At 37.8% G+C, this 16,045-nt stretch overlaps 1 protein-coding gene across 2 annotated transcripts in view; it reads right to left on the reverse strand.

The window, feature by feature from the left end:
• Positions 1–16,045, reverse strand: part of MROH9 (maestro heat like repeat family member 9) — a 117,508-nt gene that overhangs the window by 47,048 nt on the left and 54,415 nt on the right. For both annotated transcript variants that reach the window (XM_024232369.3, XM_063726495.1), the window contains 6 exons: positions 13,330–13,479; positions 10,040–10,188; positions 7,727–7,892; positions 4,544–4,686; positions 3,432–3,569; positions 1,797–1,917 (listed from right to left, as the gene is read on the reverse strand). In XM_024232369.3, coding sequence (XP_024088137.3) covers positions 1,797–1,917; positions 3,432–3,569; positions 4,544–4,686; positions 7,727–7,892; positions 10,040–10,188; positions 13,330–13,479 — 867 coding nt within the window. The remainder of the gene's footprint in view (positions 1–1,796; positions 1,918–3,431; positions 3,570–4,543; positions 4,687–7,726; positions 7,893–10,039; positions 10,189–13,329; positions 13,480–16,045) is intronic.

The raw sequence follows: 16,045 nt of genomic DNA on the forward strand, positions 1-16,045 counted from the left end.
AAAAAACAAGTAATCCCACCAAAAAGTGGGCTAAGGACATGAATAGACAATTCCCAAAAGAAGATATACAAATGGACAACAAACATATGAAAAAATGCTCAACATCATTAATGATCAGGGAAATGCACATTTCCTGAAAAACCACAATGCAATACCACCTTACTCCTGCAAGAATGACAGTAATCAAGAAAATCAAAAAACAGTAGATGTTGTTGTGAATGCAGTGATCAGGGAACATTTCTACACTGCTGGTGGGAATGTAAAGTAGTACAGCCACTATGGAAAACTGTGCAGATTCCTTAAAGAACTAAAAGTAGAACTACCATTTGATCCAGCAATCTCACTACTGGATATCTACCCAGAGGAAAAGAGGACATTATTCGAAAAAGAAACTTGCACACACATATTTATAGCAGCACAATTCCCAATTGGAAAATCATGGAACCAACCCAAATGCCCATCAATCAATGAGTGGATAAAGAAACGGTGGTGTGTGTGTGTGTGTGTGTGTGTGTATATATATATATATATATATATATATATATATGTGGATGGAATACTACTCAGCCATAAAAAGGAATGAATTAACAGCATTTGCAGTGACCTGGATGAGATTGGAGACTATTATTCTAAGTGAGGTAACTCAGGAATGGAAAACCAAACATGGTATGTTCTCTGTGATATATGGAGCTAAGCTATGAGGATGAAAAGGCATAAGAATGATACAATGGACTTTGGGGATTTTGGGGGAAGAGTGGGAGAGAGCTGAGGGATAACAGACTACAAATATTGTGCAGTGTATGCTGCTCGGGTGATGGGTGCATCAAAATCTCACAAATCACCACTAAAGAATTTACTCATGTAACCAAATACCACCTGTACCCCAATAACTTATGGGGAAAAAAAGAAACCCACCTTTAAATAGTCAACTAAAGATTGATAAAGAAGCCAAGAATAGACACTGGGCAAAGAATAGTCAATTCAATAAAAATAATGAGTCACACAGTAAAATCAATGAGAGGTCAAAATAGACTGAGCATATTTGAAATCATTGATGACTACCGCAATGTTCAGTTAAATTATGTACACTTTTGAAAGTTTTTAGAAGTAGAAGGTATAGTATAACAGTATGCTTTTCATAATTTATTAACCGTTTTACTATGGTGTTTGAAATCACCTCAAATTTTGAAAGTATTGGGCACTTCACCTTAGGTAATATGTGCCTATTACATTATTATTTTTATGAAAAAATTAGATTTGATAATTTCAGGTTATAAAGCCTTTATTTTTTGTAAACAAAAGTTTGTCAATTTGCTTGATTCCATTATAGTATTACAATACAAGGCACAATATTCATATATAAAGTAATATGGTTCCACATCTTCATTTTAGCCAGTTATTCAGCCAGTTCCTTTCTCCCCCTAGATGGTCGGAAGTACTGCCTAGATCCCAGATGTTAACTACCGTCTTTATTAAACCCAATTATCCCTCAATATACTTTAACAATAATGCAGAAATATATAAACTGGTACTAAAAAATAATTAGTGTTTGTACAAATTCACACCCCTAGAAACAGAGAAAAACCAACTGCTGGGGAAAGCTGAAGGGACAACTCTTCCATAACCCAGATCTAACTGCACACCTCTCCCTATCCAACTACAGATATCTTTCATGATCTTAAGTCTTGGTAAGAACCAACATTCAGAGGGAGAGATACGACAAACTGGAATTTTGATTTAAATTTGGGTAAGAAAAGGAAATGAGAACACAGCTGTTCACAGTCTACAAAACTCACTTCAGTGAGGAATATTACTATGATGACAGTGTCTTCTGACCTTCTAGGACCTTCTACTGAGAGCTTATAGAGATAACGCAGGGTGTCCGGAAACTGTGGAAAGTTATATTCACTGAGAGTTCTGTAAAAGAGAATAAGGCACCGAATTAGCGAAGGAGAAAACACTATGCTAGTAGTGGCAAAGAGAGAATCATTATTCTAATATCTTATACCTCCCAGATGAAAGATATTCTTTAATATTCCCTAAATAAATTGTAGTCCCACTATGAATTCTACATATACTCTGGAGAATTACATATAACTGGATCCCTGTCAACATCTCTTTCCTTAATGTCACTTCCCTTTCCTGTCTCTCTCATCCTTTGCCACAGAACGGAATGTCCTATTTTAGTGCAAGCTCCCATCAATTCTTGACTAAAGGGAGAGGAAATAAAAATCTAGTGCTCAGTCCAAGATGGCTGCATACAGGTCATCTTTGTGGTTTTGGACCAAGCTCTTTCTTTGAATGATGTAACGCCGATGAGAGTCTGGGACCGCCCTGGATTAGTCAGGAAAGGAGGTGATGAGCTCTGATTCACTATGCCATTCTCCAGAACACACTTGGGTGGTGGACAGCCTCACACTTGTCCTGACATGGTAGCCTGGATCAGAGCAGTAAGGGCAGAATTGCAAAGGATAACATGAGGAAGTTTCCATTTTAAGATTCCCAGTTGGTCTTCCAAACCAGTGCTTCTCAAACTGCAACGTGCAAACAGATCACCCTGGGGATATTGCTAAAATGCAGATTCTGATTCAGTAGGTCTGAGGTGGGCCATGAGATTCTGAATTTTTAACTCTCAGGTGACGCCGTTGCTGCTTGTCTGTGGACCCCACTTTAAGTAAGAAGATCCAAAGTTACTTCTTAGATACCCTTAGAGTGACATTCAACTTGTGACAACTTGCAGGGTGCAGATGTACTACACTTTAACACAGCATGTGTTCCTGAAATCCATTTGCAAATGAGATGCTGTTATAAAAGCACCAAGGCCCCACAGACCACAAAGAGTGTAGTTTCTGGGTCAGTCACAACTTGAAGTAGTCTTAGTCTGTCATGTTGTCAACAGCCCGTATTTTGATTCTTGATCAGAAAATCTGATCCCTACAATCAGAAACTTGCTGTTCACTAAAGGGTTAACTAGAAACCCCCCCACCCCCCCTTTCCAGTACAAGAAAAATAAAAGTTCTCTTCTATTCTTTTCCAAATTTATTTGGCTTATTGAGTATAGGTTTTTACTGGACCTCTTTCAAGTGGAAACATGTCTAAAACTGATGCCTGCAGTGCAGGAACCAGCTAAAATCAGAGGGAAAAAACCAAACTCACTTCCAGTTTTCTGTATCTGTAAGAAAAGAAACCTGTTCTATGGAGGGAGGATAATTGGGCATCTATATTATCAGGTAAAAGGGCAAGAAAAAGGAAAAAAATCACAAAAACACTTCAAAATAATTGAAGAAGTAGAAATCAAATAGCAACTCAGATCATTAAGAGAGATTTGGAAATTGGAATAGATGCCTATTTTGTTCCCACATGGCTTATTGAAGGAAGTTGGAGAAGTGGGATAGAGACCAAGAATCCTACACAGAGACCCCTGTTCTTACTTAGCAATAAAGCAGACTCCATGATAGTAACACAGATCTTCAGATAACTGGTCCCAGAAATTCTCCTTCATTAGAGTAATATCCACCTGTTGCAGTCCAGAACAATTCAGCAGAACTCTCAGGGCATCCTGGGCATACCTAAAGCCCCAAAAGAGAGCAAGGTCATCACATGCCGGTGATATTCAAAAAACTAAATAACATTACCTGCCTTTTCATCCCATCTTGGGCAGAATATACGTTTTGAGAAAGGGGATGTCTCAATGGAAAAAGATTGCTAAATGTCCTTCATCTTCCCTGGTTAACAGTACATGGGATAGGGGTTAAATTAAAATTGTGGCACACAAAATCTAGCATCAATTGCAGAACACCTTATTTGTTTATTATTACTAGCTTATTTGCAATAGATAATTTGAAAGAGATGTTCAATGATGCAATGACTTGCTAAAGGTGTCCATTTTCTTCTATTAAATGAATAGGATATATTCTTATCTAGTTGGGATGCTTTGATGTATGTCATCTTAGAGAATAGGGCAAATAGTAGACAGTTGGGTAGAGATTTCCCTGCAGGGTAGCAAAATCAACTGTACACCCTTGGGCAAAATGGAATTGCCAAACTCCTATGTGGACAGACAATTGCATGTATTCATAAACCCATATATCACATCTCCAACCACAAATTAACTTTCCCGTTCACAAAGTACATTTGAGCACATCATTTTTAATCTTATATGTATAATAACCCTGAGAGGTTATTAGCAGAAAGTAAGAAAATGGAAGAGCAAAAATGTATCTGACTCTGGATTTAATGCTCTGCTCTCTTTTCTGTGGTAGTCTCTTACTGATCTGATAGGGAGTGTGGTAGGAATCAACAGAGTTCTGTGGTCATGGCTCTTTATATACTACACATGCTCAGGGAAGGTGAACTAACTTTTAGGTACTTGGGCTGGTTACTTTTCTGAATGCATTCTACCATTCGGAGGAGAGAAAACTGTAATAAATGAACACACTGCACATGGGACTGTAAAGAATCCCATATGAACCCAAGAGGGTAGAAGTATTGACAGCTGGATGCTTATCTCTTATTTAATCTGAAATAACCAGTTTTAACTCACAAAGTCCTGTCCTTGAGTATCGGTTTCAGCTCACTGCTGTAGAAGACTTGGAATATAAGGGTCGTCAAGAGCTGGGGGAAAAACTGGGCCACCGCTTTCTTGTAGGAACCAAGAGGCAGAAAGGTGCACAGGGCCTGGGATGCCTAAAAGGGAAGGAAATAGGAGGTAGAAATGTAAACATTTTTCTCTAAACCCAGTCAACCTTACTGAGGGGAACAAGAGAGTGACTCTGCAACCCCTCCTTCAGCCTCCTTAAAGAAAACCTAAAGCATATGTGGGTATCCATTCATTCAATAACAGCCGTTACATCAATTGTGAGCTAGGAACTTTGCCAAGCCTACTATGGTAAGGGACTCTCAAGACACTATACAAACACCCTGGATGACAAACCAGTGGGATGCAGGCTGGTTTCCAAGGTAGGCTTCCCTCCCAAGGTCCCCTTCCTATGTGGCCATGAAGAGCAGTCTACTAATAACCTAGGTCCTTCCTGTGCTCAAACAATACAAGGAAGTGAGATATTTAAGGGGAAGGCAGGTCAGGTCACCAACAGATCATTTGGCATATTGACCACTGCAATATGGGTGGGAGGTCACCACATCAGAAATATGGGTCTGGGCTATAATCTTAAAAGACACATTCCCAACTGCCATAATCCTGAATATTGAAATCCTGAGAGATCAAACTCCCAAAAATGTAACTTGGGAAAAATAATTTAAAAATTTTAAAGACATGTGTTTACATTCTTAAAAATGAGATTTATTGGTTACCAGAGGCTGGGAAAGGGTAGTGGGATGGGGGAGGTGGGGATGGTTAATGGGCATAAAACAATAGTTAGAATAAATAAGATTATTTGATAGCACAACAGGGTGACTACTGTCAATATATTTTTAAATAAACACTGTAATTGGATTGTTTATAATTCAAAGAATAAATGCTTGATGGGATGGGTACCCCATTCTCTATGATGTACGTATTTTACATTACATGTTGGTATTGAAACATCTCATGTGCCCCATAAATATATACACCTACTCTATAGCCACAAAAATGGAAAATTTTTTAAAAAATTAAAATGACATTTATTTGAGAAACATGAACACAGGACAGAAAACTTCATAGGTCCTTTTATACAATAAATTAGGCAATAATAACATATGTACTTTTCCAAACATAAAACACTTAGGTATACTAACAGCAGTCACATGGGTAACAGTTATGGGCAGACAAACCACATTCATAAAGAAATAGTTTATATAATTGTGGTCATCTGAAATCCCTTGGTGGACAACCTAAGTCTTTTGACAAGACAGACCAATGGATCACCACCACATATGCAGTCACCCAAAGAGCCAAGATCTCAATACGTTTTATCTTTCTTGAAAAAGGCAAATATACAAAAATGCATCACTTCATTTATTGAGGAAGTTTCAACATTTTTATGTATAAGCGCAATGCTTACACACAAAGTCAATACAGTGACAATGCATCCTCATGGAGACAAATTTGCAAAATGCATAAAAATAATTAGAACCCTCTAAAAGTCTTTACATTATCTCCAGTATAGGAAATGAAATATGTAGTATAGCAAATTGGAAAAAATAATGCTGACAACTTAAAATAGAGAGAAAACTACATTAAAAAGAAAATAAAAAACACACTAAAAAGAAAATTCGACATATAAAAACAATAGGAATAAATTATGGGCAATTGCATAGAGGTGGTTCATAAGAGCTGGTCAACTTTTATGATTTTGAAGTCCTTTATTATGATGAATGGCTGTTATTTTTTCTTTTCTCTTTTAGGGCATGGCTCTCCCTGGAGAATATGTTCACATTTATTTTATATGTGATGCTACTCTTTTTGAAATTCTTTTATGGTTTGACATACACTAACTCGAGCATTCCCTGTTAAATTTTCCTGTCTTCTGTGCCATGCTTTTATGATGTTTTGGCATGCAGAAATCTATTTCACATGTACTCATAGAAAGACCACAGATTTGGAGGAAACAATACTGATGGTTGAACAGCAACACCATTGCATAAGTGTCTTCTCCTACTGTACACATAATTAATTTCAAACCAGTCAGTAACTTTTCTGGCTTATTCAAGGCATATGTGGCTTTAATTTATCAAAAGCTCCTGGAATTTCATCAGCTGGAAGGTATGTCAATGCAAACAAATGACATATTTTACCACTAAAGTTTGCATCATTTCCGTATTGCCTGGCTAATCCCCTCATCTGAATTTTCCTAGAAATGCTTTGGACTGAATGGAAAAAACAAACTTTATTAGTGACAACTTGAAATTCACTTTTAGAAGCCTTGATTGCACCTAATTCCAAACCTGTCATTACAGTTTGGGGATTCAATTAGATGATAGAAATTTTAGACTTTTGGGATTTTGATATTTTGGAATTTCAATATTCAGGATTATGGTGTTCAGGATTTTGCCTTTAGGGATTGTAATTGGCATCGTAGAAATACATATTCCAACATTTCACATTTGTGAAGCAATGCCAACTTCATACTACTCTGTCTCTGTAAGACCTTAATTTACTCCCAGGGGTGGTGATTTTGGTTTTCAGGAGAATAAAATGATGGACACAAATGAGATTAGGTCTTTCCATGACTACAAACGCCTATATGATCTAGCCAGTGGCTACTTCTCTCATATCATCTCCTATACTTTCATCTCCCTTGCCCAATTCACTCAGATTCTTTGGCCTCCTTGTATTCGCTGACATACAAGGTAAGTGTCCATCAATACGAGACTTTTCCCTTCTCCCAGTCTAGAACTCTCTAACTCAGATATATGTAAGGATCACATCCTCACCTGATTCAGGTCTCTGATTAGATGCCAGCTCAGCAGAGAGGCCTGCCCTGACCAACTTACCTAAACCTTGCCAGTCACTTTCTTTCCTCCATACCACTATATATCTCTTTTAAGCTTTATACCATCTGACTTACAACACATTTATTTGTTCATTGTCTGTGTTTCTTACCAAAATGTAAGCTCCATAATAGGGCATAGCACATAATAGACACTCAATAAATATGTGTTGCATGAATGGATGCATGAGAAGAGGACCGTGTTAAGAAAGTATGATTGAGTCTGTGGGCAGATAGGGATTTTCACAATCAGGAAATCAATACTGAGAAGAAGAAACACTCATCGTGTTATTTACCGCCAAAGGCATCAAGTTGGTACCATCAAGAGAGAAACGTTTTCCTTCCGTTAGGGTGTCCTCCATTTCCCCAGGCTTTCCTTTCAGTATCAATAAGATTGTCTTCAGCACATGAGGGGCCACGCTCACCTCAGAACCTGCCGCCTGCCACATCTGTATCAGAGTGCTGCAAACACAGCCCCGCCCCACACAATGAGAATCATGTTTGTCGTGTCCTACTTGATAGAATAACAAGAATCAGGAAAATAGTCTGGGTTTTACATTTTTATATAGCAAAGACACTGCAGACATGTCCAAAGCAAACTGAGATTCCTATTTCCAAATGACCCCATAAACCTCTTATCCTAGAAAACAGAGAAAGAATTTAAATAAAGCCTTATGGAAAATACCAGAGTCTGGTCTGCAAGTTCATTTCTACTGCAATTTAAATGTCTGTCTAGCTCACTGTCAAGAACTGATCAGCTTTCTGCAATCTATACTTCCTCTGCTCCTCCTGCCTTGTGACTTTGTTTGTTTAGGAATAATAGAATATTTAAAAACTGGCATGGGAATACAAATTAATATGTAGATTAATATTAAAAAAACCCTAAATAAAAATGAACTAATTAAATAATAAAAATAAAAACAAAACTGAGCTCAGAAGAGTGAGACATTTTGTCAAATGTCTCACAATGAGTGATACAGATGCTATTAAAATCCTGGCTTCTCAACCTCCAGTCCCCTAGCTCCTTTTCCTATATACTCGACACTCTTCAAGATTAGTCTTACTATTGCTTGTCTTAGAAACTGCTATACATCTCTGCATTGATGTATTTCTGATACCTTGCCAGTTCATACTGGGTTCTGACACTTATTGCTTAGCCTTTCTGTGTTTAGGTTCATCATATAGGTGCCTGATCCCTTGGAATATGGAAATACCCAGCTCTGTAGCACCCACTACCCACCTGCTCCTGCCTACAGGTCCCACTTAGAATCACAAGGACATCAACTCTCATATGCCATATCTCCTTGTCTTACCTCTTGTTCATACCTCTTGGCTGAGCAAATGTTCCATGTGTTTCTTTGGTTTAGTTTCACTCCAAATCCTGGCCTTTTCTACCTCAATCCTCACATAGAATTAGACCTGCTGGTAGCAGCTTTGATTAAGTTCACCTAACAAATTATGCCTGCTTTCTGTACTTCCTCAGCACATATTGCTTGTACCAGATTTATTGGCAATTTTTATCTGGTATACATGTGGATATGTTCCCTCTCCTCAACAAAATGCTTAAGGGCCAGTAATACTTTACACAAAGTGGGTGCTTAGTTCCTGGATGAGTAAATCGTCTTACAAAGATCTTTCTAGGAATTTTATGAATAGTAAAATACTTTGTGAGTTAAAGCTTCCTAAATAAATACAATCTTTCAGTCTGAAAAATAAAGTTATGTGATTTATTTAGAGTTTTGTTGATTTCAATGCCCTTTCACAGACATTAACTAACTAAGCAACCCACATAACATATCTATAGATAGAACTTTCCTCATTTTCTAGATGAGGACATTTAGCATCAGGGAATTTTATCAAACTTGCATAACGTCACATAAAATGTAAGGGACAAAGTTGATGGAAACAGATTCATTTGTTTCCAAAGCCCAAGTCCTCTTCAAAATAAAACTCTCTGCCTTCATAGGAGAGAAGTAGTACCTTGATTTCCAATGTTTATGCCAATTGTAGAAATGGAGTGGTGTGATTTTTCTAAGCTCTTCTAATGCGCCTGTTAGGTTCATATTGTCCCATAGGCTCGCATTTGTATTTTTTTCTTCTTAAACTTTTCTTGTGATCCTGGATCATAAATTTCAGCCTAATAGTTAAAGGACACAGGACTCCCAATTTTAACGCTTGTTATTGGTATGTAGAAATATCTTATGTCTGTCCTTTGTAAACAAGAAAAACACTACATGTACAAATTTATTTCCTCAATAAAAATGAGTAAATTCACGAACGGGAATAAAAATCCATTATCACATTGAGGAGAGGTTTGTTCCTCTGGGATATGCAACAGAACACAATTTAAAGCCTCAGATAAATAATAGTGACATTGGTCATATCTTATGGGCCTACTGTGTTTTAGGTATTATACAAAGATATGCATAACACATATGATCTTATTTAAGTCTTATAATTATCCCACATGATGCAAAAATAGATTTTCTCTTTCAGAAAAAAGAAACCAGGCCTGACTATGGTAGATTGAGAGTTGAACCCAGGTCCATCTGACAGTGCAGCCTGTAAACAAGCCCTTGTGGAAGGGACAGAGGGTTGGGGGGCCTTACTCATCTGCTGGAACTGAGTAGTCCATAAGTTGAAAGATGACCTTCTTGGGTGAAGTACATGTCAACAAAGTGATAACCTGCAACATAACATGCTTCATACAATTGTTATCACACAATTGCCTGTAAATAGCATCCACGATCTTAGACACCTGGAAGAGAAATTCCACAGGTAAACAAGAATCTCCTGTTCCATGGTCACCTCTAAACCAAGGCATTTCTTGGACATAAGAATTCACTTTTTCTCAGAAATACCAAGGCAGCAACTAACATACAGATAAGCACTAGTAGAAAGCATATTTATATGTGTGACTACACAATGCAAAATATTCATTTGGATGAAGACTAAATCTGTGCATTTATGAATAGCAGGAAAATGCCCATTTCTTTAAAAGTTTATTTTGGGAGGGTTGAATTCATTACATAAGAAATATAAGCTCGGTATAGGAAACATACATATAATTCAAGTACTTAAAGAAAATCAAAATAATGGAATGGAATAACAATGGAGCTACAGTGTATACTTCAAAAAAAAACTTTTGCAAGTTAAAGACGATTTGAATCCACATATTGAAGGGATTAACCATGTATTGAAGGAATGACCCAGAATGGTAAACACTAACCCATAATTTTGCAAACTCTACTCATAGATCCCATGTTAGTTTCATTTTTCCCTCTTTTTACTCATTCTTGAACAAGGAGAGTTCTAGCTGGTTATGAAATTTGTCTCAAATCAGTGGCTGTGTATTTAATATCAAATTTAATCCACCCAGATCATCTCACTTCTTATTTCGAAAATAATCCATTGCATTTTTTTTCTTCTTAAATATTTCTTGTGATCCTGGATCATAAATTTTAGACTAACAGAGATTATAAGCTGAAAAATTAGTTGATGCAAATTTACATTACCCTGCAGTTAGTTACATCGTATACAGTTCAGTTATCTGTACAACTTTCTATGGCAAACAAAAGAAAAAATTATAAATGTTAAAAAGTGCAGGGTACTTTTCCAACCATATAGGTTCCAAGGTGAGCAAGAAATAAGAGATATCAAACTACTCTTTTCCATAGACCTTTTAACTATAGGATTTAGAGCTTCTTCTAGTTGTCCTCGTCCTACTTTAAATGCAAATACCTCTAAAGCAAGCCACCTATGTCACTGGGTGCTTAATTATAGAAATTTATGCTAATTTATGTCCAGTTATAAAAATGATAGTCTGTTTCAATTTTGATGAAATATTTGATGTGTTAGGATTATTTAGAGATTATAAGCCCATATACTGTACATGCAATTTGGGGGATTTTTAGGGATGTTTTTAGCCTTATAACTCATTTTAGAACCTAACCCCATCTAAGACAAGAATCCACTGTTTTCAGTAGTCCAGTTGCTTGTGGGAGCTGGGGTTGGATCATAAATTGAGGAGCCCATTTTGTTCATTTTTTTTCTGTGGTTAGAGATTTCACTGTAGCAGAGGCTAGTTTTACACATCTAGTTTTCTGTTTCGTCTCTCTTTCTCTCAGGGACTTGGTAAGGCTTCATCTCGCCTTCCTTTAAGTGCTCTTTCCCACTTCACTAGAAGAGAACTCTATTTTGTAAGACGGCTCTTGCCCTTCACCTTTCCCTGTGGTTGTGTTTGCCCTACAGAATGCTCCCATCTGCAGCAGCATTGAGAGTTCTATATAAAGCATCACCTCCCCTTTCCTGCTCTATGAATTTGTGTAAGACTTCTCAGATTATTTTCAGTCACCTTGCACTGCTGTGTCAGGAGAGGAAACTGGAGGTTCATTCCTCATGTCACCATCAGAACTGGTTTCATGGGCCTGTGACCTATGTGTTTGCACAGAGCTCCATGCTGAGAAGGTACCTTTACTTTGTTTAAAGTACCTTGAAGTTTTAAACAATTTTATCTTTGTATTTTGTAAATCAAGTCCCATGGGACAGTGGAGCAGAAGAGATACAATATGTGAGTCTGTCATTGTTCCTGTGGTCCCATTCACATGTGGTGTTCACAAAATGCCAGGGGACCCATGATGTGAAGCTCAGTGGAAAAACAAGATAAGCATCTTATTGAAACTGTAACCTACTTTAAAAATTCCCACTTAGTCTGAAAATGACATAGAAGGAAACAGAAAGGGAAGCCCATAAATTATTTTCCTTTCAGGCTTTCCTTACTCATCAGTAAGCTGAAGGTAGAGAATGTTGGTAGGATATATGAATGATGAAAATTGAAATTTTAAAAGTCGAGCTAGTTTTAAGTAGTGTTTCCACCCTTTTGGAAAGAATGTAATATGTACGTATGCATGTGTGAGCTGTGAAACACAAATAGCATTATTTTGGTGATTCTGCACATGAGCTAAATGCTCCTATGTTGACGTTTGTAACTGGCATTGCACAATATATGTATGGATAGTAAAATTTGTGTTCACGACTAAAAAATGTTAATTGTTCTTTTTGCTTAGAAAGACATTAAATAGCAAATAAAACCAGCATGAAGAATTGAGAGAGAGAGACTGTGGAGGAAAGGCAAACACTGCATGTGCTTACACATTTAATGACATTATTTCCTATGTTGTGAGGGAGCAGTCCCAGATTTCGTTCTGCACTGAGCCCCACAAATTATGTAGCCAGCTCTACGCAAGCTGAGGGTCTTTGAAATCTTTCCTTAAGGGATACACAGGGGATTTCAATTACAGCTATGCTATTTTATTGCTGTTAATGTATTTCTTTAAAAATTCTAAAGCAAATATGGCAAAATATTATGATTTAATATGATTGGTGGATAAGCATTCATTACTTACTCTCTAAAATTGTTCGTATGCTTGAAACATTTCACACAAAAAATTCTCAGGCCAGGCATGGTGGCTCATGCCTGTAACCCTCATGCTTTGGGAGGCCAAGGTGGGAGGGTTGCTTGAGCCCAGGAGTTTGAGACCAGCCTCGGCAACATAGTAAGACCTCCATCTCTACAAAACTTCATTTAAAAAATTAGCCAGGTGTGGTGGTACATGCCTGTAGTCCCAGCTGCTTAGGAGGCTGAGGTGGGAAGATTGCTTAAGCCCAGGAGTTTGAGGCTGCAGTGAGCCAAGGTTTCACCACTGCACTCCAGCGTGAGCCACAGAGCAAGACCCTGTCTCTAAGTAAAATTTAAAAAACCAAAAGGCTCATTATATTGAAGTCATATAATGAACAATGACAAGAAGTACATACAAAAAGAAGTGGACATACAACAAAGGCAAAAATGCACATTAGAGAGTAAACCCTGTGCTCTCCTGCTTATTGTCAAGTATCTTACCATGGTGACCTTCTCGGCATGAAATTCCAGAGTAAATATCAGTATGGATGCTGCATCAGATGCGATTTTATCATCAGGTGAAGAGACTTTCATCAGGAGACTCCTCACAAAGTCAGTCAGCAAGGAAGGCAGTAAGGTTTGCCCTACTCTCTGCAACAACAAAGGATAGTCATGACCTCAGGCCTTACACCAACATAAGACAGCTAAACTCAGACATGGTGGGGGATGCTCAAGAGCCAGGCAGGGCCACCAGTCTTCCGTGGGCCGTATACATCTCGTTGGAGTCTCCTTCTTCTGTGAAAAATATTAAAAATTATATTTTACAACAATGTTGGTACAAAAATGACTATAATCCAAGTGAAATTATGTTTGATTTTTTTCTTCTGATTTTAAAGCAATTCAGCTCTTCAAATATTATCATGAATTTCTTCAGTTTTGGAAATGAGTTTACTCGGATCAGAAACAAGCATGAAGAAAGCAGAAGATGCAGGAGGGGACAGGGTGAGGAAGTCAAGGGAATCAAAGGCATGGACTTTCCTCTTTTACAGAAAGGAATCAGGAAGCAGAAAGAAATAAAAGGCCTTTATGTCCATCATCAAGGTGCAAGAACTACAATTCAAATAATCCCTTTTTAAAGTTAGAGGACTATCCATGGATTGTAAAATTTGAACAAACTCACATTGATTATAGATTTCTCAAAGAAAGATAAACAAGCCAAATTTTCTCCTTTTGCCTTTATATGGAAAAAAAAAGAGTCATTCTCCCAAGTACAGAGGATACCCAATCTCACCAATAAAGGTTTTTCTTCATTCTCCTTAAAGGGATGGAGTATTGCTTTTTGGTCATAAGGCAGAACTAAGGTCTGAGTGAGAATTGATGATCACTAGCTCCTCTCCCACTGGGCAGAGGGGTGATGGATGGGAATCTTGGAAAGCTATGGAAGAAAATTAGAGGTGTGTAACCAAGGCTTGGAGAGGTGGGCTGAATATCATAAATAGTTTGCCCTACTTTGAGAAAGCCAGATTTAATTATATGACACTGGATTTTTTAAAAACGTTGGAAGGCAGAATATTCTCTTTTTGAATATTTGCTTACTCAACAAAAAATTTACTTTAGTATCTATCTAAAAAGTTGTAGAAGAAGCAATTCCCCGTGAAACTTAGAGCCAGTGTTAGAAGTTTCTGTCATGTACAGGTGAAGATGTGATAGTAGATTATATAAAATGGTAGGTTTGCTTTGTAAAATATTATCTACACTAACTCTCCAGAAATACACCAATCACACAGGATCAGCTGGGTTCTTCAGAGGTCATTTTTATCTCCTCCTGCTTCTTACTGCTACGCCATGTTGTTACATGTTCTCGATGCCGCTTGCTTGCATGTTTGCATAATATACTATTAACTTAATCGTCCACAGATTTTCATTTATTCCTCTATGTTTGGCATATACTTTAAAAAATCTGTGAAGAAGCTCTTCTCACAAATAATGGTGTCATTTTGAGTTATTTCTTTCTATAAATTCCCATGAGTGACACTACTAGTTTATTTGGTATGAACATATATAAATATATATATTTTTAGTTAATGACACTTTTGTGGCTCTCTGTGGATCCTTTGCAAAACAGCGTCCTCTCTTACAACCAACCACTATATAAAATGAGAGTGCCATAATTTGGGAATTGTTTTCGGTTTTGTTTTCCAATCCAGCCCTCCCATTTAATGGTGCTTTGCTTCCAGCTTCCATGGTTAGCAACCTTGCTGCTTCTACACCTATTTGCATGCTTTGAACTTTGTCTTTGGCTATGGTCCTCTTGGTCTTGTTTCTACAATCTTGTATTCTCTCAATTTACCTGTTCCATCTACTACTGGAAGTCCCAACTCCGGGTTTTCCAGCTACTGTTCCCGCATGTAGTGCTGGGCTTGCTTTGGTCTCACAATTGGGAAATGAATAACAGGTCATGAACACAAGGACCCAGGGTACCTCCCCCAAGCCCAACGATTTTTACACCTGATGGACATTAAACTCAGATGAGCAAGGACACCAACCTAGAGGCTGTGATGATAAGTCTCATGAATAGCTTAGAAGAGGCCCCAACAGACTGCTGGTCCTAGGTTCACTAGCCCAGTCATGGTACTCAGGATTTCAATTCCAGGTTACTGGAGTGGAGGATAGAAGGATGAGGGAAGATTTGCTAGTAAACTTAAACAGATGCCTGGTTTCTTTATGTAAATGAACATAGTCATCCAGGCTTGAAATTTTTGAGAGGAGGTGGGAAAGAATAACTTTTGATTTTGGAAAGATGTACCATCGGGCTTCTACATATTTAAGACAGCTATGCAATATTTTTGACCATATCATGTTAGATGTATTGCTTCTGTGTATCCTCAGCCTCCCACAATTCAACCCATCTCAGCCATGGAAGAAGACACTGCTTTATACATGCAGTTTTAAGAGGAACTCCTAGATCCTCCCACCCCAAGAGATGAGCTAGCCTAACGGGCTTCCTCAGAAGTTTTGCTGAACTACTGGCTCAACGTGTGTGGCTAGAAGGTGCTGGAAAGCCCAACCTGGGCCCCAGTGCTGTGCTACTTCTGGAGCCTATGGCTAAACCTATGTAGTTTGAAGAAGGTGAGGGAGTATATATGGCTATAGAGCCTCACAGTTCTCCCAAGGGTCGAGACAGTGTAAAAAATACTTACTTGGTTCTGAGGTTTAT

Source organism: Pongo abelii, chromosome 1 (assembly GCF_028885655.2).
Source record: "Pongo abelii isolate AG06213 chromosome 1, NHGRI_mPonAbe1-v2.0_pri, whole genome shotgun sequence".
NCBI lineage: Eukaryota > Metazoa > Chordata > Mammalia > Primates > Hominidae > Pongo > Pongo abelii.